This window comes from Rhincodon typus, chromosome 13, assembly GCF_021869965.1.
Source record: "Rhincodon typus isolate 14 chromosome 13, sRhiTyp1.1, whole genome shotgun sequence".
Lineage (NCBI taxonomy): Eukaryota > Metazoa > Chordata > Chondrichthyes > Orectolobiformes > Rhincodontidae > Rhincodon > Rhincodon typus.
The window spans coordinates 2,401,086-2,427,682 of NC_063344.1; the positions used below are offsets into that span (position 1 = coordinate 2,401,086).

Genomic DNA, 26,597 nt, shown 5'->3' on the forward strand with positions numbered 1-26,597 from the left:
GCCTTTATTTCAAAGGAGCTGGAGTATCAAAGTAGGGAGGTTTTGTTGAAACTATACAAGGCACTAGTTAGACCTCAGCTGGAATACTGTGAACAGTCCTGGTGCCCTTGTCTAAGGAAAGAAACTGGCATTGGAGGCATTTCAAAGAAAGTTCACTTGTTTGATTCCGAAGGGATCGTCTTATGAAGAATATAAGAACATAAGTAATGGGAGCAAGAGTAGGCCATTCAGCCTTGCAGCTTGCTTACCACCAACATCCCACCACCACCCCCACTCCCCCACGCCCCCCACGCCCCCAGGCCTGAACTTCTCTTTTGGGCCAGCTCAAGACAGCCATCAACTTCTTGACAAACATTTATCTACTTCTTCTTTGAACACTTTCTGTGATCTAGCTCCACAACTCTCTGGCGTAGAAAATTTCAGTATTCATTACTCGCTGGGAAAAGAAATTCTTTTGCATCTCAGTTTCAAATGAGTGTCCCTTTCTTTTGTCACTGTGCCTGCAATATTATTATGTTCTGGAACCATAATGAGGAGATAGTGAGTAGGTTGGGCTTGTACTCATTGGAACTTAGAAGAATGAGAGAAGTTTGTATTGAAACATACAAGTTTTTTTTATTCTTTTGTGGGATGCGGGTGTCGCTGGCTGGGCCCAGCATTAATTGCCCGTCCCTAGTCACCCTTGAGAAGGTGGTGGTGAGTTGCCTTCTTGAACCGCTGCAGTCCATGTGCTGTAGCTGACCCACAATGCCCTTACGGAGAGAATTCCAGGATTTTGAGACAGGATTGTTAGGGCACTTGACAGGGCAGATGTGGAAAGATTGTTTCCCTCTGTGGGAGAGTCTGACACCGGAAGGCATAATCTCAGAGTAATGGTTCTCCCACTTAAGACAGAGATAAGGAGGAACTTCTTCTCTCAGAAGGGAGTGAATCTGTGGATTTTTTTTACCGCATAGGGCTGTTAGGGCTAGGTTATAAAGTGTATTGAAGGCTAGGATAAACAGATTTTAATCAGTAAGTGAATCAAGAGTTATGGGGAAAGGCATGAAAGTTGACAATCCTCAATGAGCCATGATCTCATTGAATACCGAGCAGATTTGATGGGCTGAACAACCTCCTTCTGCTCCTATGTTTTATGGTGTAATGGTTTTATATCTTCAGAAAAATAGAAAATTTATGTTCTCACCTTTGGAGTAACATTCTTTGAAAAGATCAATACGCAAAGAATACAAGTACCTGGTTGTCATCACATGACCACAAGCTCTCTGAAATGGAACATGCAGCACAAGCTATGTCTGGAGATTACTCTGTCCTGCATATATTAGTTTAGTTTCAAATAAACCCATCACCACAGATCTCCAAGTGAACAGAATACCAGTAAGTCATCCCGTGTCACAGAAAGTACAAAAATATTACTACAGAGCCATCACCTGATCTATTGGGAAACGAATAACCAATGGTCGAGGAAAATAGGGTTGAGAAGTTGCATGTCATGTTTTACAGATAGGGACAAGATATAAAATTGGTGGTAGACAAGTCTCAGGGAGCAGTCCCTGACACAATAAGCCAGCCATCTCAATTTACGTCAACATTTAGATTTATCAGTGTAATCTGAACAAATTGGTAATCAGCAGTCAACATCAGGTGCCAAACTGTATTATTTGGATTCTGTTCTGCTTTGATTACAAGCTTGGCAGACCTTTCAACGGAGGAATGTTCTGTACATACCGGACTGGGTTTACAAAGATACTGTAACTTTGTTATAATTACATAGTTTTTCAAATGGCAACAAACTTTCAATTGATATGACAGATCCGAGCATGTCAGTAAGCCTTGAGAAACATAATTTACTGCTCTATCTTATTGGCTTGTGATTCAAATCAGCTCATTCTAGACCCAGTGAGGCTGTCTGTCATTGTTTATGTCTAGATGACCTCCAGGTACTGTATAGGTTGGCTAAAAGACATTAGTTCCTGCATATTACACTAAACATTGGCTCAACATTATCAGTTAAATACCTCTTAACTTCCAGACCAGGCAAAGATCTCGGAAAACGACCAAAGTATAAATCATTTGTTATCTGTTGCTCATAGTGTTTTCACCATTGTCATGAGTCTGGAAGTTGAGAATCATAGAATGTTATGACTGGCAATCTTCAGAATATGAGACAAACAGATTCATCTTTTCCTTACTTAAGAATGTTTTTTGTCAACCATACTTTAAAATCATTTTTCTCACCCTGCTTTTTACATGATTCATTGGACTGTTAATCCAGAGACCCAGGTAATGTTCTGAAGATCTGGGTTTGAATCCTACCATAGCAGGTGGTGGAATTGGAATCCAATTTTAAAAAAAACTGGAATTAAGAGCCTAATACTGACCATGAAACCATTGTCAATTGTTGAGAAAAGCTAATTTGTTAGCTCACTGATGACTACTGATTCGCTATATTCTCTTTAGGAAAGGAATCTGCTGTTCTTACCTGGTCTGGCCTGCATGTGACTCCAGACCCACTGCAATGTGGCTGACTCTTAATTACCCTCTGTCCAGTTAGGGATGGGCAAAATTGCTGGCCCAACAAGGGATACCCACATCCAATAAATTTTAAAAATTAAACACTTTTACAGAGACCAGTTTGGGATCACAACTTGACCTAATTTGAATGCGTACTAAAAGTCCACCTCGAACCAAATTCTGAGCAGATCACTAACAGTGAGTGATATGGAGGACCGTTGAACATACCGTGACCAGAGACAATGGGCAATGAAAAACTCTGAAACAATGATTTCAAACAAATAGACAGGAGATGAAGAAATGTTTCGGCTTGATGGAGAGATCACTGACGAGGGGGCATAGGTTGAAGGGAAGGGGCAGGAGGTTTAGAGCGGATGTGAGGAAAAGCCTTTTCCCCCAGTGGGTGGTGGGAATCTGCGACTCATTTCCTGTATGGTTGGTAGAGGCAGAAACTTTCATCACATTTAGGAAGGCAATCAAGATTATGGGCCAAGTGCTCGGAAATAGGATTTGAATAGTTAGGTGGTAGTATTTGACGAGCACAGACCTGATGGGCCAGAAGGCTGTAGATCTCAATGACTGTATGACTAAAAAGATTGATAAGGTCATTTTGGTTCTGGGCAGTTTGAGCATAAAATAGTTCTGCAAAATGAAGCAGAGCACCTCCTCACACTCCCAATTCTACATTTTCATGTATCCCATTTGTCCATTATTCAAACACAACCTGGCAAAGTATTTATTTTGCTATATGGAACTGTCCTTCTGTTTCTGAAGTGTACTCTGTAACACGATTTCCTGGAAGATTATATATAATTCAACTAATCCCTAGCTTCACAAAAACTTGTTAATGTTGAACAAGTTTTTCTAGTTCTGAGTCCACAGTCCAAATCAAATTGCAATTTCACCATTATTTATACCTCTCAGAATCTTAAAGAGCTCCATTGCTTTACTCTGCCGTGCCCCCAAGCCCCTCCCAGTTAATTTTCTCCATGAAAACAAGTTCAAATCAGCAAGTCAATATATTCTGGATCTCAATTATCTTTGTGAGACTCTCTCTCAATGTTTCTTAATATGCTAAAAGTAAGAAGCCAAATTGTACAAATGTCTATACAGCATTAGAATTATTTGTCACTTTGTGAACAAATAACCTTGAAATTACCTTGTCATTTGAATTCTATTGTTAATAACTTACTTTGATTCACTGCAAAATTTCACTGTCAGTTTTTTATCATATCTTCACTTTTACAAAATAAACAGACTTGTTCCTTGCCATTTCCTTAAACTCCTGAACTCCTGATACACGTGATAACTTTGTTGCTGAAAGTACTGTTTATTATTCTTCTCTTGAATAAGTAAACTGGATTGCAAAGGGCCACAAATGGGATCTAATCAATACTGGCAAAAATTGTCCTTTTTAGATATGTATTCTGTCTTTTCTCTAAAGCAATCTGGCACTTCATTTCCAAATTTACTGGAGTTTCAATAGTCCACGACACCAGTCACCTTAGCTTCTCATTCTGAATCATTCCTTGTTACCTTTTCCACCTCATTTCTCTCACCTCCTCCACGGACCTTCTTAATGCTTACGATTTACAATCATGCTTTCACTTACCACCACTAACTCTTCTTTCCCCATTGCTTATTGTGCAAAACACTGTGGAACATTATGTTAAATAATTATAAACATTTGCTGCTGTTAAAAAATTAAACATCCATCTGAAGAGAATACCACCATTTCTTGAATTAATATCTGCATTTCAGACATCCAGTATGTTCCAATGCACATCATAACCCAGTGTGGTACAAAGGAGAAGTCATGGCCTTGTGATATTGTACCTAAACCTGTATCCAGAGACCCACATAATGATTAGGAGAACCACATTCAAATCCCACCAGAGCAATTGATAGAATTTTAATTCAATAAACATGTGATGACCATACTTCATTTTTGGGAAATACCCATCTGTTTCACTAATGTCCTATAGGAAAGGAATCTGCCATCTTTACCTGGTCTGACCTACATATGACTCCAGACCTAAGAGCAGCCTGTAAATGATTTGGTAAGTTTCTCAATTGCATCACCTGCTACTAAGCCTAAAGAAAGGATTGGAACTGGTTGGATCAACTAAGGCACCAGGAACAACAACAGCAAACTCCACAAAGTCTTCCTGCCAAATTGGGAGAGCTGTCTCACAGACTAGTCAGGCAACAGTCTGAGATAATCACACTCTCAGACAACGTTTCAGATACCACCATCACCATCCCTGGATATGTCCTGTCCCACTGGCAGGACAAACCCAGCAGAAGTGGCAGCACAGTGGGATACAGTCAGGAGGGGGTTACCCTGGGGGACCTCAACATTGACACTGGATCCCATGAAGTCTCATGGCTTCAGGTTAAACCTGGGCAAGGAAACCTCCTGCTGATTATCACGTACCGTCCTCCCTCAGCTTATGATTCAAAATTTCTCTATCTTGAACAACGCTTGGAGGATAAACTGAGGGTGGCAATGGTGCAAAGTGTACTCTGGATGGTGGATTTCAATGCCCACCACCAAGAGTGGCTCAGCAGCAGTACTGAAGACCGAGCTGGTCAGGTCCTAAAGGACATAGCTGTTAGACTGGGACTGCGGCAGGTGGTGAGGGAACCAACAAGACGGAAAAATATACTTGACCTCATCCTTACCAACCTGCCAGCTGCAGTTGCATCTGTGCATGATAGTATCGGTAAGAGTGACCATCGCACAGTCCTTGTGGAGGCGAAGTCCCGCCTTCCCATTGAGAATAACCTCCATCGTATTGTGTGGCACTATCACCGTGCTAAATGGGACAGACTTCACACAGATCTAGCAGCTCAAGGCTGGGCATCCATGAGGTATTGTGGGCCATTAACAGCAGCAGAATTGTACTTCAGCACAATCTATAACCTTATGGCCCGGCATATCCCCCACTCAACTAAACAACTCACTGGAGGAGAAGGCTGCACAAATATCCCCATCCTCAAACAGGAAGAGCCCAGCACATCGGTGCAAGAGCTAAGGCTGAAGCCTTCACGGCAATCTTCAGCCAGAAGTGCCGAGTGGATGATCCATCTCAGCCTCCTCCAGTGGTCCCCAGCATCACAGATAGCAGTCTTCAGCCAATTCAATTCGCTCCACATGATATCAAGAAATGGTTAGAGACACTGGATATTGCAAAGGCAACAGATCCTGACAACATTCCAGCAATAGTACTGAAGACGTGTGCTCTAGAAGTTGCTGCTCCCTTAGCCAAGCTCTTCCAGTACAGTTACAACACTGGAATCTACTGACAATGTGGAAAATTGCCAAGTATGTCCTGTACATTAAAAGCAGGACAAGTCCAACCTGGGCAATTGCTCCAGACTGCTCCATCAGTCTACTCTCAATCATCAGTAAAGTGACGGAAGGTGTCAAGCAGCACCTGCTCAGCAATAACCTGCCCAGTGATGCTCAGTTTAGGTTCTGTCAGGGCCACTCAGCTCCTGACCTCATTACAACCTTCATCAAAATTTGGACAACGGAACTGAATTCCAGGAGTGAGGTGGGAGTGACTGTTCTTGACATCAAGGCTACAATTTGACCAAGTGTGACATTACAGAGCCCGAGCAAAACTGAAATCAATTGGAATCAAAGGGAAAACTCTCTTCTGGGTGGAAGTAATACCTGTCACAAGGGATATTAGAGATAGTATTAAATTCAAGGAAGAGGCATACAATTGGCCAAAAAAAGCAACAGACCTGAGAACTGAGAACTATTTAGATTCCAGCAAATGGAGACTAAGAGACAGATTAAGAGCAGGAAAATAGGGTATGAGAGTAAGCTTACAGGGAACATATAAACTGGATTAGTTTGATCCCACAGTACCTTCATTGGTGTGAAGGCTACCAGGAAGTAGCCTTCAAAATAGCCATGACGTGGAGATGCCGCTGTTGGACTGTGGTGGACAAGATCAGAAATCAGATGACACCAGGTTATAGTCCAACAGGTTTACCTGAAAACACCAGCTTTCAGAGCAAAGCCCCTTTATCAGCTGAAGTGAGAGAGAAGCACAGAGACACAGAATTTATAGGCAGAGGGATCGGGGCAGAAAGATCAAAAGATCATACAAATGGTATGAGTTTAGTGTCGAACAATAAATCTTTGCAGACAGTGTGAGTTAAGTGTCAACAGCTGAATAACAAGTGAAGGGATGACCTATAATCGATTAAATGAGGCTAGGAGATAATTACAAAAAATTAAAAATAAGGTGGTGCTGGAGACAAACCAAATGCCTAGAATAACATGATCAGTATAAGGGTCACATGGCAAGGGTCTAACCAAATGATAAGTAATCCAAAACTGTACAAACTAATTAAGGTAGAGAGATCATAACAATTTATCAAGGTCTAGTGTTAAAACAGGATAGTAAGGAAGATTTTACTGATACAGAACAGCGTTATTCAGCTGTTGAAACCTTACTCACACCATCTGACACTTTTGATCACTCGCAGAGGCTTATTATTCGACAGTCGACTCACAGCATTTATATGATCTTTTGATCTCTCTGTCCCAATTGCTCTGCCTATAAATTCTGTGTCTATGTGCTTCTTTCTCACTTCACCTGATGAAGGGGCAACGCTCCAAAAGCTTGTGATTTCAAATAAACCTGTTGGACTATAACTTGGTGTCATCTGATTTTTGACCTCGAAATAGCATTAGCGTTAGTGGTCATCTTCTAAAAGATACGCAGATGCTCAAACAGTGCCTATGGATTTGAGGACAGCTAATGTAACCATACTATCTAAGAAGGGAGGCAGAGAGAAAACAGTGAGATATGGACCAGTCAGCTTGACATCAATAGTGGAGAAAAGTACTAGGGTCCATAATAAAAGAATGTAATAGCAGAGCAGTTGGAAGATAGTTATGGGACCAGACAGAGACAGAATGGATTTATGAAGGGGAAGTCATGATTAACAAATCTGCTGGAATTCTTTTGTTTTATTCATTCACAGGTTCTGGGCATCGCTTGCTAGGTCAGCATTTATTGCCCTTCCCTGAACACCCAGAGGGCAGTTAAGTGTCAACCACACTGCTGTTGACCTAGTGTCAGACTAGACGAGGTAAGGATGACAGTTTCCTTCCCTAAAGGACATTCATGAACGAGGTGGGTTTTTCCAACAATCAACAATGGTTTCATGCTCATCCTTAGACTCTTAATTCCAGATATTTATTGAATACAAATTCCACCATCTGCCATGGCAGGATTCGAGCCCGGGAACCCAGATCATTAATAGTGTCTCTGGATTAACAGTCTATCAATAATACCATCCCTCCCCAAATGGAGGAGGTAACTAGTAGAATGAATAAGGGGGATCCAGCGGATATAGTTTACTTGGATTTTCAGAAGGTTTTCAATTAAGTCCAACATGAAAGATTAGCATGTAAAATTAAAGCAAATGGGGTTGGAGGCCATGTTCTAATATGGGCTGATAATTAGTTGGCAGACTAATGAACAGGAATAAATGGGTCTTTTGTCCAAGTGACTGACAGTGACTAGTGGGGTAGTACAGAAAACCGTGCTAAGACCCCAGTTATTCACAATATATATTAATGATTTAGATTGGGGAAACGAAATGTAATATTTCCAAATTTGCAGATTACACAAAGCTAGGTTGGGGGATGAACTGTGAAGAGGATGAAGAGATACTTCAGTATGATTCAGCCAAGTTCAGTATCTGGTTAAATACATGGTAAATGCAGTACAATATGGATAAATGTGAGGATCCACTTTGGTAGAATAACAGGAAGGTAGATTATTATTTGAATTGTGATGGTTTGCACAAGGTGGGGTGCAATGAGACCTGGATGTCCTCTTACACCAGTCACTGAAATTGAGTATACAGGTGCAGCAGGCGATGAAGAAAGCAAAAGCTGTGTTGGCCTTGATAGCAAGAGGATTCAAGCAAAGAGCAGTGATGTCTACAACAGCTCTACAGGGTCTTGCTATGATGACACTTAGACTACTGTGCACAGTTTTGGTCTCCTTATCTGAGGAACAATATCCTGGCTATTGAGGGAGTGCAGCAAAGGTTCACTAGACTGATTCCTGAGATGGCAGAACTGACATATGAAGAGAGATTGGATCAGTTAGGACTATATTTACTACAGTTTGGAAAAATGAGGGGGCGCTGTCACAGAAACCAATAAAATTCTAACAGGACAAGGTAAACACATGAAGGATGTTCCCAATGGGGAGACCAGAACCAGGGGTCACAGTCTAAGGATATATGGTAGGCCATTTAGGACTGAGATGAGGAGAAATTTCTTCACCCAGAGAATGGTGGACCTATGGAATTCTCTGCCACAGGAAACTGTTGAGGCCAAACATTGAAGACTTTCAAGAAAGATACAGATATCGTTCTTAGGAGTAAAGGGATCCTCCAAGCGTATGAAGTGGGAACAGGATACTGTGTTGGATGTTCAGCCATGATCATATTGAATGGTGAAGCAGGCTCAAAGGGCAGGATGGCCTACTCCAGCTCCTATATTCTATGTTTCTACGCTACAAAGGAGGATGGTTGTAATTGTTGGTCGTCAGTCATCTCAGCTCCAGGATATCTCTGCAGGGGTTCCTCAGGATAGTGTCCTATGCCCAACCATCTCCAACTGCTTCATCAATGAGCTTCCCTCCATCATAAGGTCAGAAGTGGGGATGTTCACTGAACATTGCACAATGTTCAGCACCATTCGTGACTCCTCAGATACTGAAGCAGTCCATGTCTAAATGCCGAAAGGCCTGGACAATACTGAGGCTTGGGCTGACAAGTGGCAAGTAATATTCGCACCACACAAGTGCCAGGCAATGACCATTTCCAGTAAGAGACAATTGAAACCCCACTCCTCGACATTCAATGGTGTTACCATCACTGAATTCCCCATTAACAATATTCTGGCTTTACCATTAACCAAAAACTGAACTGGACTCACCGCATTAGCACAGCGGCTACAAGAACAGATTGAGACTACTAATCCTCCATCAAGTAGCTCACATCCTGACTCCCCAAAGCCTGTCCACCATCTACATGGCACAAGTCAGTTGTGTGATGGAGTATTCCCCATTTGCCTGGATGAGTGAATGTCCAGCAATGCTCAAGAAACTTGACACCATCCAGGACAAAGCAGTCTGTTTGAATGGCAGCACATCCGCAAACATCCACCCTATTCACGACCACACTTCACCTCAACACTGCCAAATCCATCATTAGGTCTAACATCCACAGAACCTATAGTTAGGGTTTAAAAAGTTTATATAGAAACAATGCAATAAACCACAAAGCAGGATTTCACAAACTTTGTAAATACAAGTCGGTCCTTTTACGGGTAGATTAATAGCAGTGACACTCTAAAAGAGATTTCTCCCATCTCTTGCTTAAGAGGAACACTGTAGAGGTGTGGTTTAGGAATTTATCCAAAGAAATCCAAAAATAATCAATTTCTTAAAATTGCAGTCCCTGCAGTGGAAACACTCAAGAAATGCAATTTAGAGCAAGTCATACTCCAATTGAGAATAACATTTATTTCAAGGCTTTTAGCATTGTTTTGTCATTTTCATTGTCGCAAAGTTTCTTACAAACATATTGTCTTTCACCAGGCTCTTTTTGATCCTTAAGTTTTGATCAGCTTGCATTGAACATCCCTACTTTCAGGATATCATTAAACTGCATAGAGTCAGACAGCACAGAAAAGACTCTTCAGCCCATCGAATTTACACCAACAATAACTACAACTAAAGGCACACTAATCCCAATTTCCTGCACTTGTTCCATATCCTCGAATGTTATGATATTTCAAGTGCTTGTTCAAATTTTTATTAAAGGTTGTAAGGTTTCCAGCCTCCACTACCTTCTCCGGACAGTGCATTCCACCCACTGAGTGAAAAAGTTTTTTTCTCAAATCCCCTCTGAATCTCCTGCCCCTTACCCTAAAACTATGTCCCCTCATGAGTGACCCCTCAACCAAGGGAATAGCTGATCCCTATTCACCCTGTCCATATCTCTCATCATCTCATTCAGCTCAAACATGTCCCACCTCAGTCCTCTCTGCTCTAGATAAAACAATCTAAGCCTATCTAGTCTCTCCTTATAGCTCAATTTGTTCATCCCATGCAACATCTAAAATATTGTGAATGAGATGACAGCAGCATCATTGTCTTGTGGGAGCCATGACAATTAGCTTTATCACGCCTAACACTTGTTATGTGCCAATTTGATGGAATAAGTTCCTCAGAAAATTTTTTTTTTATTCATTCACGGGATGAGGGCATCACTGACTGGGCAGCATTTATTACCCATCCCTAATTGCCCAGAGGGCAGTTAAGAGTCAATCACCGTGTGGTTTCTCCAGAGTCAACTAAATGAATAATGAAATACAAACATATTCAAAAGATTATATTGTATCACTCTGTGGTACAAAACAAGCAATGACTTAAAACCATCAATACCTTTATTCCATGTCACTGAGGCTTGGCTCATCAGTCAATGAATAAGTTCAAGAATTATTACCACACCCCAGATCACTCAATAAGTTACATCAGCCCTCAACTCAAACAAACTCATTATTCACAATGTTACAAATCTCGCTAATACCATTATTCTCCTCAGCGAGTTATGTCAAACATAACAAAGATGATTTTTTATCATTTAACATGTCCTGTCAAGAATTATGAAAACAATATTTATATCTCAATAATTACCTTCTAAATCACTGAGGTGAAGATCATTACTCAAGAACTAAAATCAATCAGGACTGGGGAAAACTTCATTCTTCCGGAAGTCATTTCATTACTGAGATGGTGTCAAAGCCCAATCAGTTATATTAAGTCTTACAACGTCAAGAACATCACAGTTAAAAAGATATGATTACACTATATCTTGATAGGAAATAGTTTTATTTGAAGAAATAATGTGAATTTGATACTATTACGCAAGTCCACTGTTTCTTATTGCAAAATCATTGTTGTGGTAGTGATCATCATCAAGGAATTTCGACAAATGTATTATCACTGAGCTTATAGCTTAGAGACATTTCATATTCACAAATAAGATATGTTAGGCATCTCAAAGATTATTCTATTTGTCAGTAAGTTCTAGCAAATGTTGCAAAATTGAGATGTTTATATCTGGAACTATTATTCATGAAACAGAATTGTACAGTACAGAAACAGGCCCTTTGGCCCATGATGTTGTGCTGAACATGATGCCAAGTTAAACTAATCCCTTCGTCCTGCCCTTGGACTATATCCCTTCATTCCTTGCTTATTCATGTGTATATCTGAAACCCCTTAAATGCCCCTACTGTATCTGCCTCCACCACTACCCCTGGCAGCGCATTCTAGGTACTTACCACTCTTCGTGTAAAAAATTTGCTCCATACATCTCCTTTGAACTTTGACGCTCTTACCTTAAATGCATGCCCTCTTGTATTAGACATTTCAACACCGGGAAAAATATTCTGACTGTCAACCCTGTCTATGCCTCTCTTAATTTTATAAAATTCCATCGGATCTCTCTTCAGCCTCCACCACTCCAGAGAAAACAACCCTAGTTTGTCCAGACTCTCCTTGTAGCTCATACCCTCTATTCCAGACAGGATTCTGGTAAATCTGTTCTGCACCCTCTCCAACACCTGCACATCCTTCCTGTAATGTGGTGACCAGAATTGAACACAATAGTCTAAGTGCAGCCTAACCAGACTTTTATAAGAACAAAGAACATAGAACAGAACAGTACAGCACAGTACAGGCTCTTCAGCCCACAATGTTGTGCCAACCTATTATCCCACACTAAGATCAAAATGCCCTGCATACCCTACATTTTACTGTCCTCCATGTGCCTATCCAATGGTTGCTTAAAAGTCTCTAAAGTATCTGACTCCACTACCACTGCCGGCAGCGCATTCCACATGCCCACTACTCTCTGTGTGAAGAACCTATCTCTGACATCTCCCCTATACCTTCCTCCAATCACCTTAAAATTATGTCCCCTTGTAATGGTCATTTCCGCCCTGGGAAAAAGTCTCTAGCTATCCACTCTATCTATGCCTCTCATCATCTTGTACACCTCTATCAAATCACCTCTCATCCTTCTTCGCTCCAATGAAAAAAGCCCTAGCTCCCTCAATCTTTCCTCATAAGACGTGCCCTCCAGTCCAGACAGCATCCTGGTAAATCTCCTCTGCACCCTCTCCAAAGCTTCCACATCTTTCTTATAATGAGGCGACCAGAACTGAACACAATATTCCAAGTGTGGTCTAGCCATGGTTTTATAGAGCTGCAGCATAACCTCGCGGCTCTGAAACTCAATTCCCTTGCCAATGCAAGCCAACACACCATACGCCTTCTTTACAATCTTATCAACTTGGGTAGCAACTTTGAGGGATCTATGGATGTGGACCCCAAGATCCCTCTGTTCCTCCACAGTGCCGAGAATCCTGCCATTAACTCTGTATTCTGTATTCAAATTCGACTTTCCAAAATGAATCACTTCACACTTTACTGGGTTGAATTCCATCTGCCACTTCTTTGCCCAGCTCTGCATCCTGTCAATGTCCCGTTGCAACCTACAACATCCCTCCACGCTGTCCACAATTCCACCAACCTAAAGCTGCAACATCACTTCCTGACTCTCATGCTCAATGCCCCAACCAATACGGCAAGCATGCCATATGCTTTCTATACCATCCTATCTCCTCATGTGGCCACTTTCAGGGATTTATGGATTAAGACCCCAAGATCCTTCTGTGTATCAATGCTGTTAAATGTGCTACCGTTAACTGTATACTTTCCCTTAACATTTGATCTCCCACAGTGCAGAACCTCACATTCGACCGGATTAAATTCCATCTGTCATTTCTCTGCCCACATCCACAACTGATCTATATCCTGCTGATGTTTTTGACAACCTTCTACACTATCCACAAGTCTACTGATCTTTGTGTCATCTGCAAACTTATTAACCCACCCATCTACATTTTCATCCAAGTCATTTATATAAATCACAAACAGCAGGGGTCCCAGTACAGACCCCTGTGGAGCACAACTAGTGATGGACATCCAGCCAGAAAAACACCCTTTCACCACTACCCTCTGCCTTCTATGGGCAAGCCAATTCTGAATCTACATGACCAAGTCATCGTGGATCCCATTCATCTTAATCTTCTGGATGAGCCTACCATGAGGGACCGTGTCTAAAGCCTTACTAAAGTCCTTGAAGACAACACCTACTGCTCTACCTTCATCGATGGCCCTTGTCACCTCCTCAAAAAGATCTGCCCCACACAAAGCCATGCTGACTAATTAGGCCATGCTTTTCCAAATGCACATAAATCTTATCCATAAGAATCCCCTCCAATAGCTTCCCAACTACTTATGCAAGACTCACCAGTCTATAATTTCCTGGATTATACTTATTTCCTCACCTTGAACAGAGGAACACTTATCCACCTTAATGCTCTTCAAGGGACCTAACATCACTTGAGTCATAAAGTATTGAGTCATAGAATCATACAGCATGGAAACAGACCCTTCGGTCCAACCAGTCCATGCCAAACATAATCCCAAACTAAACTAATCCTACCTGCCTGCTCCTGGCCCATATCCCTCCAAACCTTTCCTATTTATATACCCATCCAAATGTCTTTTCAACGTTGTAATTGTACCCACATCCACCACTTCATCAGATTATTCATTCCACATGCGAACCACCCTCTGTGTAAAAAATTTCCTCTTATGTCTTTTTTAAACCTCTCTCCTCTCACCTTAAAAATATGCCCTCTGGTCTTGAAATTCCCCATCCTAGGGAAAGACGACTACCATCAACTCTATCTATACCTCTCATTATTTTATAAGCTTCTATCAGCTCACCTCTCAATTCCTACGCTCCAGTAAAACAAAGTCCCAGCCTATCCAGCCTTTCCTTATAACTTCTTTCTTGATCTCAAAATGCCCTAGCATATTAGCATGCTTCACACTAATCTCACCATTCACTATGTCTCTCCTTGGTGAATACCGACATAAAGTACTCATTTAGAATTAACTCTGCCTCCAAGCACAAGTTCCCTCCTTTATTCTTGAGTGGTTCTACCCTCTCACTAATTATCCTCTTGCTTTTAATGCATGTGTAAAATGTGTTGGGATTCTCTCTAACCCTACTTGCCAAGGACATTTCATGGTCTTTCTTGGTCTCCTAATTTCCTGCTTGAATTCTTTTCTAGTTCCTTTATATTCTTCATGGGCCATGTCTTATTTCAGGTTTCTAAACCTCCATTGTCATCCAAGGATCCCTTAACTTGCCACCGTTGGCCTTCTTCCTTACTGGAACATGCTAATGCTGAACTCTGATCAATAGGCATTTAAACAACTCCCACATGTCAAATGTGAACTTTCCTAACAACAGCTGCTCCCGATTAACACTCCTTACTCCTGTCTAATATTAACGTAATTTGCCCTCCCCTAATTTAGTCCCTTCCCACAAGGTCCTGGCTTATCCTTGTTCATGGCTATCGTAAAAGTTAAGGAGTTGTGATCACTGTTTCCAAAATGGTCTCCCAATGAAAGGTCAGTCACCTGACCAGGCTCATTAGCCAACACAAGTTCCAGTATGGCCCCTCCTATAGTTGGAATATCCACATACTATTTCAAGAAACCCTCTTGAATGCACCTAACAAATTCTGCCCCATCTAAGCATCTTGCTCTAAAGAAGTCCCAGTCAATATTGGGGATGCTAAGGTCACCCACTATGACAACACTGTTGTTTCTGCGCCTTTCCATAATCCGCCTACATATCTGTTCCTCAATGTCCCAGGGGCTTTTGGGAGGTCCACGGTATAATCCTATCAGACTGATGGCACCCTTCTTATTTTTGAGCTTTACCCGTATTGCCTCAGTGGATGAGCCCTCCAGTATATCCTCCCTGAGTGCAGCTATGACATTCTCCCTGATTAGTGATGCACCCCTCCATCTCTTTTACTTCCCTCTCGTCTAAAACATCGAAACCCTGCAGCCAGTCTTGTCCCTCTCTTAACCAGGTCTCTGCAACTGCTACAATATCATAGTACCATGTACTGATCCTCGCTCTAAGGTCATCTGCTTTACCCATATTACTCCTTGCATTGAAATAAACAAACTTCAATCCATCAGTCCTATTGTATTCATTAACCTGTCCCTATCCGTCCTTACTTTTTGACTTAGTGGTCATAACATGTACCTTCCCATTATTACTTCCACTTGCTGACCGGTTGCTCTAGTTCCCACCAATCTACATCTTTAAATTATTCAAAAAAAATCTGAATTAATAGGATTAAAAATAAAATTGATACAAATTTCTTGAAATACTCTGCAGTGGAAACTCTCAGCAAATGCAACTTAGAGCAAGTTTTACTCGAATTGGGAGCAATGCTTATTCGGAGGCTCTTTGCCAAACCAGGGATTATACTGCAATGGACAAAGCTAATGAATCACAGCAGCAGTTAAAATTACTGATACGTGTACACCTTGGAGTTCATAAGTTAGTCCACATTTACAAGAGGTCTATCGCTATGTTATAAATGTACTGAAGGTATTGCTGTTATTTTTGTACAGAAAACATGCTAGTTATTGTTGAGTAATCACACATTGTAATGGATAGTCATGCAATGTGTTGCAAGTTTCATTGTGCATTGATCATAAAGCGTTTGTGCATTGTGGGTAAACTGCTATGTAAAAGTTGGCCAAGGCCCTCAAAAATCCTCAATGAATATTATTCTAAAGCCAAGTGAATAGTGTTGTAAGTTACAGAAACAAGTGCTCCCTAATCTGAGTATCAACATTTAGTTGCTCCATAATTGCTTAACTTATACTTTCAACATTCTTGTGGTTAATCACCAATCTCCATCTTTAAATCATTCCCAGCTCCATTACTCTTTTTACCCAAACTAATTAACTTTGACATCCTTTTCCTCTCCTTCTAACCCCTCCACAACCTTCTCCCATCGTATTTGAGGAAACAGCCTACAAGTGTACACCTCAACCCACATCTTTCACATTCCCTTAATTCATGTGGATCAGTTAATTATGTTTCATCAGCCAGCTACCCAAAGGCCTTAGAAAAAACCCAATAGCACTAAGCCAGATAAAGCAAAACACTAGGTTCAATTCCTAGTCTGTACTAATTTGGCTGTTCTCAACCAGAATTGTAAAGAATATGTTGCTGCTGACCTCATCAACTCCAAGTCAAAGAAGGGAAATAACCAATTTGGTTCATGATTGCCATCCAGTGACTTCTTACTGGAAGCTTTTTATGTAGAATTTATGGCACAGAAACAACAACAATTTGTGTTTATATAGTTCCTGTAACATAATGGAAATGTCCCAAGGTACTTTGGAAGAACATCATAATGTAAAATTTCCAACATGTGACATAAGGTGGCTTTACGGCAGAAAAGCTTTGTCAAAGAGGCGGCCTTTAAAACATTATCTTAAATGAGAAAAGATAGGCAGAGAAGCCATTTGATTGGTATCCATGCTTCCTCCCATTCTATTCAATTTATCTCACACTTTCAATGTATCCACCTAATCCGTTCTCTATCATGCATTTATCTAGCTTCGATGCAATATGCTGCAACCATTCTATTTTCTTCTAAATTCTTTATCAGATTTATTATTCAAGATCATATTTATGGCCCCTGTTTGTGTGTTCCCCTAACAGCTGAGGACAGGAACAAGTAAACAAAGAACAAAAAAACAATACAGCACAGGAACAGGCCCTTCGGCCCTTCAAGTCTGCACTGCCACATTTTGCTCTTCCAAACTAAAACTGTCTTCACTTACAGGATCCATATCCCTCTATTCCCTTCCTTTTCATTTATTTGTCCAGATGCTTCCTGAATGCTGCTATTGTGTCTGCTTCCACCACCTCCTCTGGCAGTGCGTTCCAGGCACTCACCACCCTTTGTGTGAAAACCTCCCCCTTGCACCTTCAACCTGAGTCCCTTAGTAATGGACCCTGGGAAAAAGCCTCATGTTTTCCACTCTAACTATGCCATTCACAATCTTATAAACTTCTATCAGGTCGCCCCCTCAACCTCCTGCGTTCCAGTGAAAACAAACACAGTCTATCCAACCTTCCTTCATAGCTAAAATCCTCCATACCAGGCAACATCCTATCTGTACGCTCTCCAAAGCATCCACATCCTTCTGGTAGTGTGGCGACCAAAACCGTACGCAATATTCCAAGTGTGGCCTAACTAAAGTTCCATAAAGCTGCAGCATAACTTGTCTATCCTTATACTCAACGCCCTTTCCAATGAAGGCAAGCATGCCGTAAGCCTTTTTTACAGCCTTATCTACCTGCGCAATCACCTTCAGTGATCTGTGGACCTGCACATCCAGATCCCTCTGCATATCAATACACCTAAGGGTTCTGCTATTCATTGCATAATTTCCACCTGTACTTGACCTTCCACAATGCATCACCTCATATATATCTGGATTAAACTACAGCTGCCATTTTTCCGCGCATACCCCTACTGATCTATATCCAGCTGTATCCTCAGACAATCCTCCTCACTATCCGCAACTCCACCAATCTTTGTATCATCTTCAAACGTAAGAAAAGAACAGCTATATTTTCCTCCAAATCATTTATGTAGACGACAAACAGCAGAGGTCCCAGCACTGATCCCTGTGGAACACCAGTAGTCACAGCCCTCCATTCGGAAAAGCATCCTTCCAGCACTACCCTCTGTCTCCTATGACTAAGCCACTTCTGTATCCATCTTGCCAGCTCACCCCTGATACCATGTGACTCCACCTTTTGTATCAGTCTGTCATGAGGGTCCTTGTCAAAGGTTTTACTGAACTCCATATAGCCTTTTCTGATGAAGGGTCTAGGCCCGAAACGTCAGCCTCTCTGCTCCTATGATGCTGCTTGGCCTGCTGTGTTCATCCAGCCCTGCACCTTGTTGTCTCGGATTCTCCAGCATCTGCAGTTCCTACTATCTTTGCTCCATATAGACAGCATCAACTATTTTTCCCTCATCAATCATCTTCGTTCACCCCTCAAAAAACTCGAACAACTTATTAAGGCACAACCTCCCCCTCACAAAACCATGTGGTCTATCACTAATAAGTCCATTTGCTTCGAAATGCATATAGATCTTGTCCCTGAGAATCTTTTCCAATAATTTTCCTACCACTGACATGAGGCTCACAGGCCTGTAATTTCTTGGATTATCCCTGCTACCCTTCTTAAACAATGGGACAACATTGGCTATTTTCCAGTCCTCTGGGACCTCACCTCCGGCCAAAGATGATATACAAATTTCTGTCAATCATCCAGCAATTTATTCTCTTTCCTCCCTCAATATTCTGGGATAGATCCCATCAGGACACGGGGACTTATCTACCTTAATACTTTTTTAAGATGCACAACACCTCTTTTTTAATAGCAACTTGTGCTTAGCTATTTTACTCTCCACAAATGGCTTGCTGGTAGACCTTGCTCAGACTCACACTCTGTAACAGATTATGTCCTGGAGAGTTGCTGGTGCCAGTGTAACCATAATCCAGCAAGATTTGAGGGGAAATGAGTTCCCACCTGTCTTTAGTTTACAAAATTTCAGGGGTGGGAAGAGGAGAAAATCCAAAAACACCATCCAACTAATGTTTACATAACCTTCACATAAGAACATTGAAATAACCAGCAGCATATCTAAATAAAATTTAAATGAAATTGCATAACATCGGTGAGAAATGTCTAAAATTGTGGTGTGGGGTACTCGTGACCCATACTGCTCCAGGCCCAAATTTAGGGGTGAGATATCTCACAGAAGCAGCACACAAACTTCAATATAAATATGCTATTGGCAACAAAGATGATTTTTGAACGTTGAAAATATTTAAAAAAACAAAGAACAAAAGGTTCATTTTAAGAAGGTGGATTGCAAATCAGATTAAATTTGTTTGGATACTTTGCACGGGATGTAATTTACTCTGAAATCGTATTAAACATCTGAGCCCCGTTATTTTGATTTACACATGACCTGTAACCTGGATTGTGTGGCCGTGTCCTTACCGCTTGAATTCCTCTCAGGAAGAACAGATGCAGCAATAGGGACCTGTTCAGTCGAGAAAAGAAAACTATTTAAATTATTGATTAGTCCAGTTTCTAAGATATTGTGTAAAAATTATTCAGTTGCCCTTGAACAACAAAAAAAAACAATTCTTTTAGTGCGTGGGAAACGAGTAAACGCATCTCCGTACCAGAGGGCGCTGGACGGGTCGATCTGGGGAAGACATCTGCGGAATTTCTTGCGCTCCATTTGCCTGCGATGTTTTACTGTCGGAAACTGGGATTCACGGGAAGTTAGTCCTCCTGACAATTCTCCGGGGTCCCAAATTCACAGGGCACCTGAAAAAGACGCAAACAAACAAAAAAAACGAGGTTCTCTAAGGAAATGTATATTTCACACAATGCAGCCCTCCCCTCGCCAATCCCGATAATAGTTTTAGAAAAATACAAAGGATGAAAAAAAAAAGATTCTGGAAAAAAAGAAAGTTTTGGAATATTTGCACGTTTCTGGCGAATCCACCAGTTCGACCCTGGCAAACAGCAGGTGAATGTTAATGATGTTAAATCATAACCTCCCCACCCCCTCAAAAACATCCCCTGACATTTTATAACAAACCAGATTACAAAACAACATTCACGCAGGAGCACTTGAACAGTCGGCCAATCTGAGATCTGATGGGATCTGGAATCCGCTAGCTGGAAAGATGGAATAAGAAGCTGAGAGTTAGAGACAGACTTGTATGGAGGTGAATAACCATAGAGAGAAAAGCAGCAGGGAGTGGGATTAATTGAATACCTGTAATAAAGAAACAAAAACAGAAAATGCTGTAAAAAACTCAGCAGGTCTTGCAACGTCTGTGGACAGAAATGAGAGCTAATAAAGAATTGGCACAAACGTAACGGGCCGAATGGTCTCCTTCTACACTCTGGTCCTATCTCCGTCTCTTGCTCCTGTCAAGTCAGTGTTCGGGTCAGGCTGTGGCTATTTCCTGGCTAGAAGGAGAGGGGGTCAGACACACACTCCTGGGGCTCTGCTCTGATTCAAAGTCACTCACAGGGTCGGGCAGTAACTCTGCCACTGTCGCTTCGCCAGTTCGGGGAACACAGCTCACAGGTCCGTGCCATCGCCAGGCGCACTGGAATCCCAAAGCCAGCCAAACCAGCAGCGAGACTGGCCTGAAGTGTTGAAGCGAGGACGGGGGGAGAGGGAGAGAGAGACACAGACCCTTTCCTGGGGAGGTGAAGCCTTTACTCAGGCAAGTAGTGCAGCTCTCCCGACCTCAGTCCCCTCACCGACCAATAAAGGCAGCTTGGTTATCAAACTCCAGCAACCTTTGTGGGAGGCTCTGGGAGGCGGGCACAGGATCCATTTCAACCTCAGACCCACCAGATTTTGGATTTGTTGCCGCCGGGAGGGGAGGGAAGGGCAGCTGGAGGTCTCTCTCTCTCGCTCCTGGAGCTGCCAGCTGGCTAAAGCAGCCGTCTTCACAGATACCCGCCCCGATGCCAGCTCTCCGCTGTATTCTGGTCATCCTGTCTACCGCGACCCTAGCAGAGACGGTGAGTGAACCCCTCTCCCTCCCCTCCGTTATGGTTGTGGAGTTTGATTGTAATGAGCCGAGAAATTCCACTAATTACTAAATTACTACAGGGAAACGATTAACCTGCTCTGCTGTAATTATGCTTCATATTTATTGTGGTGTGGTAACCTGAAAACGTAATAGCCAACTGAATGTTTTGCTGGTGAGGGCACAATACAAATATCTGTTGGCAAAACTGTCCTGTGCTCTAAACAGCATGATTACTTCTGAAAGGCTGCTGTACTGTGCAGGGTATTCACAAAGAGCTGATTTATTTATTCATTCATATTGTTAATGTAACCTAGTAATTTAATGCATTGCAGGCTGGCCCTGTATTTATTGCCCATCTCTAATTTGCCTTGATATAGTCTTGTTGAGCTCCAGTCCCTATGCTGGAGGTACACTCACAATGCTGTTAGGGAGGGAGCTCCTGGATTTTAAGGAAGAGTGATATCACACAATCACAGAATTGTTACAGTGCAGAAGGTGGCCATTCAGCCCATTGTGCCTGCAGGGACTCTTCAAATGAACAGCATTACCTAATCCCAATTTTCTGCTTTTCCCCCAAATCCCTACACACTGTTCTTTCCAAATAACTAAATTGAACCTGCCTCCATCACATTTCCAGGCAGTGCATTCCATGCCTAACTACTCACTGAGAGAAAAAGATTTTCCTTACATCACCTTTGCATGTTTTGCACATCACTTCAAATCTATGCCTTCTCATTCTTGTCCTGAGCAGGAACAGCTTCTTCCTATCTATTTTGTCCAACCCACTCATAATTTTGAAAACCTCTATTAGATCTCCTCTCAAGGAGAACAGTCTTAACTTCTTCAATCTATCTCATCCCTGAAGTTTGTCATTCCTGGAACCATTCTTGGGAACTCTTCTGCGCTGACTCCTATACATTCACATCTTTCCTATAAGGTAGCACCCACAACTGTACCTAGTTCTCCAGCTGAGGTTTAACAAGTATCTTATCCAAGTTTAACATCAACTCCTTGTTCTTGCACTCTATGCTCTTATTAATAAAGCCAAGAACACCTTAAGCTTATTAACTACCACCTCCCCCTGTCCTGATATCTTCAGTGATCTGTGCACATATACAACCGGGTCCCTCTGCTTGTGCACCCCCTCTAGAATTTTACCCCTATTTTATACTGTCTTTCAATATTCTTCCAACCAAAATGCATCACCTCACATTTCTCTGTGTTGAACCTCACCTGCCACCTATCTGCCCATTCCACCAACTTGTCAATATCCTTCTGGAGTTCCACACTGTCCTCCTCACAGTTTACAATTCTTCCAAGTTTAGTGTTATCTGAAAACTCTGAAATTGTTCCCTGCACACCAAGATTCGGATTATTAATCAGATCCAGAAATATTTCCAACCCAGTATGGCTTGTATCAGAAACTTGTAAGTAGTTCTCATGAGCCTGTTCATGTTATTCTTGTAAATAGCGGATGTTGCCATTTTGGGTGGTGCTGTGGAGGAGGCCTTAGTAAGTTGCTGCTGTAAATTTGTCAAGGGTGCATACTGCTGCCATAATGCACCAGGGGTGGAGGGAGAGAAGGTTTAAGCTGATTGATGTGGTAGTCAGAAAGGAACTTGCTTTGTCAGGTTTCTTGAATGTTGTTGAAGCTGCACCTGCAAGGCAAGGAGGCAGCATTCCATCAGGATCCTTACTTTGGCCTTACTCATGGGTGGACTGACCTCAAAGAGTCAATGGCACAATATCCAGTATAGGCCCATTCTTGTAGCCAGGATATATAGAGAATGCAATCTGTGAATTGAGTCCAAAGGGACTGCACAAAAGAGCTTGTCCAAGATTTGACCAGATGTCTCCACACCCACTCAGTGAAAATCCCAAAGCTAGAATCATGCCCTCAGACCCACAATGTGGCTGGCCATCATATTTTTGTGGACAGCTCACTATAGTTCAATTGTGACACCCAGCATTGGTGATGGTGTGAGGTTTGACAGTGGTAGAGCTATTGAAAATCAAGAGAAAGTCCCATTGGAACTGATCATTGCCTGATGTAAATGTTATTGGCCGAGAACTGGAAATTACACATTCCTTGCTGCTAGTGGGCATTGACTGCTGCTGTATCTGGGGAATTGAAAATGTAATGAAACACTGTGCAATGATCAGCAAACATTCCCGCTTCTAATCTGATAATGGAGGGTAAGTTGTTGATCAAGGGGCTGACAATGGAACACTACACTGAGCAACTCTGAAGTTAGATCCCAAGACTAAGATAATCAACAACCACAACCATTGAACTGATTATTACTCCAGTCAGTGAAAAATTTTTCCCAATCCCAAGTGAATTCAATTTTACTGGGTATTTTCATGTGACAAAAAGTCAACTTCTGTATTGATGTCAAGGGCAGACTTTGCCCTGTGAAAATCCGCTGTTCTATCCATTTTTGAACTAAGGCTATGATGAGGTCCATCAGAACTTGAACTGATTATCAGTGAGCAGGTTATTCATGACAAAGTACCATTTGATGGAACAGGCAGTAATAACTTCCATCATACCCTCCATCATAGAGTCATACAGCACGGAAACAAACCCTTAGGTCCAACCGGTCCATGTCGAACATAATCCCAAACTAAACTAGTCCTACCTGCCTGCATTTAGCACATACCCCTCCAAACGTTTCTTATTCATGTAATTATCCAAATGTTTTTTAAACATTGTAATTGTACCCACATCTACCACTTCTTCAGGAAGTTCATTCCACACGCAAACCACCCTCTGTGTAAAAAAAATTGCTCTTCATGCCTTTTTCAAGTCTCCCCTCTCACCTTAAAAATGTCATATTGGCAGATATAGAGAGTAGGCCAAAGGGGTGGTAATTAGCCAGATTGAATATGACCTGTTGGAAAAGACATAGATATTCCACTTTGTTAGATAAATGCCAATCTTTTAGCTATACTAGTACAGCTTGGTTAAATACGCAACTACGCTAAAGCGCCTGTTTTCAATACTGTAGCCACAATTACTTCATAGGGCCTAGCGTCTTGTCTATATTTTATCAACTGAACTGTTTCTTGATATTGTATGCAGTGAATCAACTTGGCTGAAAACTGGCATTTGTCATGGTGTGAACCTCAGGAGAAGGTCAGGATGAATAATCCATTCAGCATTTCTCTGACTGAAAACACCTGCATAAGCTTCAGTCTGCTCATTTATACTCATGTGGTGGGCTCTGCCATCATTGAGGATGGGGGTATTTCTGGAATTTCTTCCTCTCATTACGTGTTTAACTGTTCACCACATGACAGGACGGCAAAACTTTGACTTGATCCATTGGTTGTGTGATTATTTAACTCCGTTCATCCCGTGTCATTTCTCCTGTTTAGCATTCCTGTGGCCCTGTGTGACTTCACTAGGTTGGCACCTCATTTTCAGTATGCTTATTGTTGCTCCAGATACATTCTTCTGCACTTCACACTGAACCAGCATAGGTGTCTGATTTGATGATAGTGATAGAGTAGGGGATGAGCCAGGCATGAGATTATAGCTTGTGCAAGGAACTATTCTACTGCTGTAAATAGCCTCATAAATGACCTCATAATTCTCCAATTGTGAACTGCTAGGTCTAATTCTATCCCAATTAGAACAATGATAACATACAAGTTGAGGATGTCCTCAGAATGAAGACAGGATGTAGTCTCTATAAAGACTCTGCAGTGGTCACTCCTGCCAATAGCGTCTTAAGCAAATGAATCTGCCATAGATATATGGATAGGTGAAGATGCTGTCCACCAAGTTGTTCTCCCTATGTTTGTTCTTTCTCCACCTTCCACAGGTCTAGTCTGGCAGCTCTGTCTGTTAAGATTTGACCAGTTTAGGCATTGGTCATACAGCATGTACATATGCAAAGTTTTGTTTTGGTGTGCATCTGTATATAGAAAGATATTTGTATGTGTGTGTTTATGAAGTTAGTTTTTGTTGGTTGTTTGGATGTGTCTGGTCTACCAAATGGTTTCAGTTTGTGTATATGGATGAAGATAGTATTTGCTGTTTGGTCAGATGGATTTCCCCCTTAATGGAATGTGAATGCAGGTATATATATGTGTGTACATTCAGTAGATATTTCCATTTTCTCCTTAGATTACATCAGTGCTTACATCTCAAAAACACTGAATTAGTTGTAAAACATGTTGGATTGAAAATAAATGTAGGTTTTTTTTCTTTTCATTAGGTGTATATTCACAAATATGACGAAGTATATGTAGTTTAATATGTGTGTCCATGTGTGTGTAGATATGTATGTATTTATATGCAGTATGTGTAGATATATATAGATGTGAATGCACAGAGTGTGTATATAGGTGTGTATGTATAGATGTGCATATATAGATGCGTATGTCTACGTGTGTGTATAGTATGCGTCTATATATGAAGTTGGTGTTTGTTGATTGACTGTCTCTGAAGTGGTTAAGTGTGAATGTGTGTGTGTTGTGTAGCTGCGTACTAGTCAGTGCAGTGGTATCTGTGTGTGTCAACTGTATGTTTAGGGATAGGAGGATGCGAGGACAGTACAGTGTGTTGACGAGAGTGACTCCTGTACCTGCAGATAAAGCGGATGCACAGGGCATTTGTTGCTCTGCTTCCGATTCGAATAAACTCCAGCACCGAAAGGGAATGAAAGCTCGGGCTCCCAGCCAGTCCCCGGCTGGCTTCTGGGGCACTGACAGCAGAACTCATTGCTGGCTTCTCAGTTCAGTGCTCACTAATTTTAGGAGATGTATTTGTAGCTGGTTATTTTTGGCCAGTGCACGGAGCCTGGGGAAGGTAGAAGTGAGAGAGAAAGGGTGGCTCGGGCCCCCTGAGGGAGCTGATTTGGTTTGGGTTTACAGCGGGATAACCCAACAGAGAGCCTGGGCCCGGCTCTCGGAAACTCAGCTACAGCAGCTTCAGTGTTTCCGAGATGTCTGTTCCCTTCTCCCCCCACCCAGGCCGGCTCTGATACAGTCGCTGTGGCATAGGGCTGATTTCACGGGGATCGCTTACCGGAGCAAGTGTCTCTCGATCACTTCTGATTTTGTTGGCAGGATGAGGGTGAGTTTAAATTAAGGGCAGCATCCGCTCAGCTGTTTGTATTTCATTCTGTTTATTCTGGTCTGTCAGGATGTCCACGTGGTTGCAGGGGATGGGGACTGAGCCCTGGGCCAGTCAGCAAATCTCCCCTACCCACCCCCACTATACACACACATATAGACCCGACACGTCAACTTTCTTGCTCCTCTGATGCTGCCTGGCCTGCCGTGTTCCTCCAGCTCCACACTGTTGTCTGTAACCAGGGTTTGCTGCCACTGCAGGGGCTTCCCAACTCAATTGTTCAAAGATGCATTTTGTTCAAATGTTCATGCTCCTTGTCGTCT

The 26,597-nt window shown here is 41.9% G+C and overlaps 2 protein-coding genes across 2 annotated transcripts in view; one reads left to right on the plus strand and one right to left on the minus strand.

Moving 5' to 3' along the window:
• Positions 1 to 20,950, minus strand: part of LOC109929177 (collagen alpha-4(IV) chain-like) — a 223,939-nt gene extending 202,989 nt beyond the window's left edge. The window contains exons 1-3 of the mRNA XM_048604477.1: positions 20,673 to 20,950; positions 19,809 to 19,956; positions 19,621 to 19,663 (exon numbers count right to left, since the gene is read on the minus strand). Of these exons, the coding sequence (XP_048460434.1) occupies positions 19,621 to 19,663; positions 19,809 to 19,867 (102 nt within the window). The 5' untranslated portion in view covers positions 19,868 to 19,956; positions 20,673 to 20,950. The remainder of the gene's footprint in view (positions 1 to 19,620; positions 19,664 to 19,808; positions 19,957 to 20,672) is intronic.
• The window catches only part of LOC109918187 (collagen alpha-1(IV) chain-like), a 197,314-nt gene continuing 191,460 nt past the window's right edge, over positions 20,744 to 26,597 (plus strand). Inside the window, exon 1 of the mRNA XM_048604479.1 lies at positions 20,744 to 21,177. Within this exon, the coding sequence (XP_048460436.1) occupies positions 21,121 to 21,177 (57 nt within the window). The 5' untranslated portion in view covers positions 20,744 to 21,120. The remainder of the gene's footprint in view (positions 21,178 to 26,597) is intronic.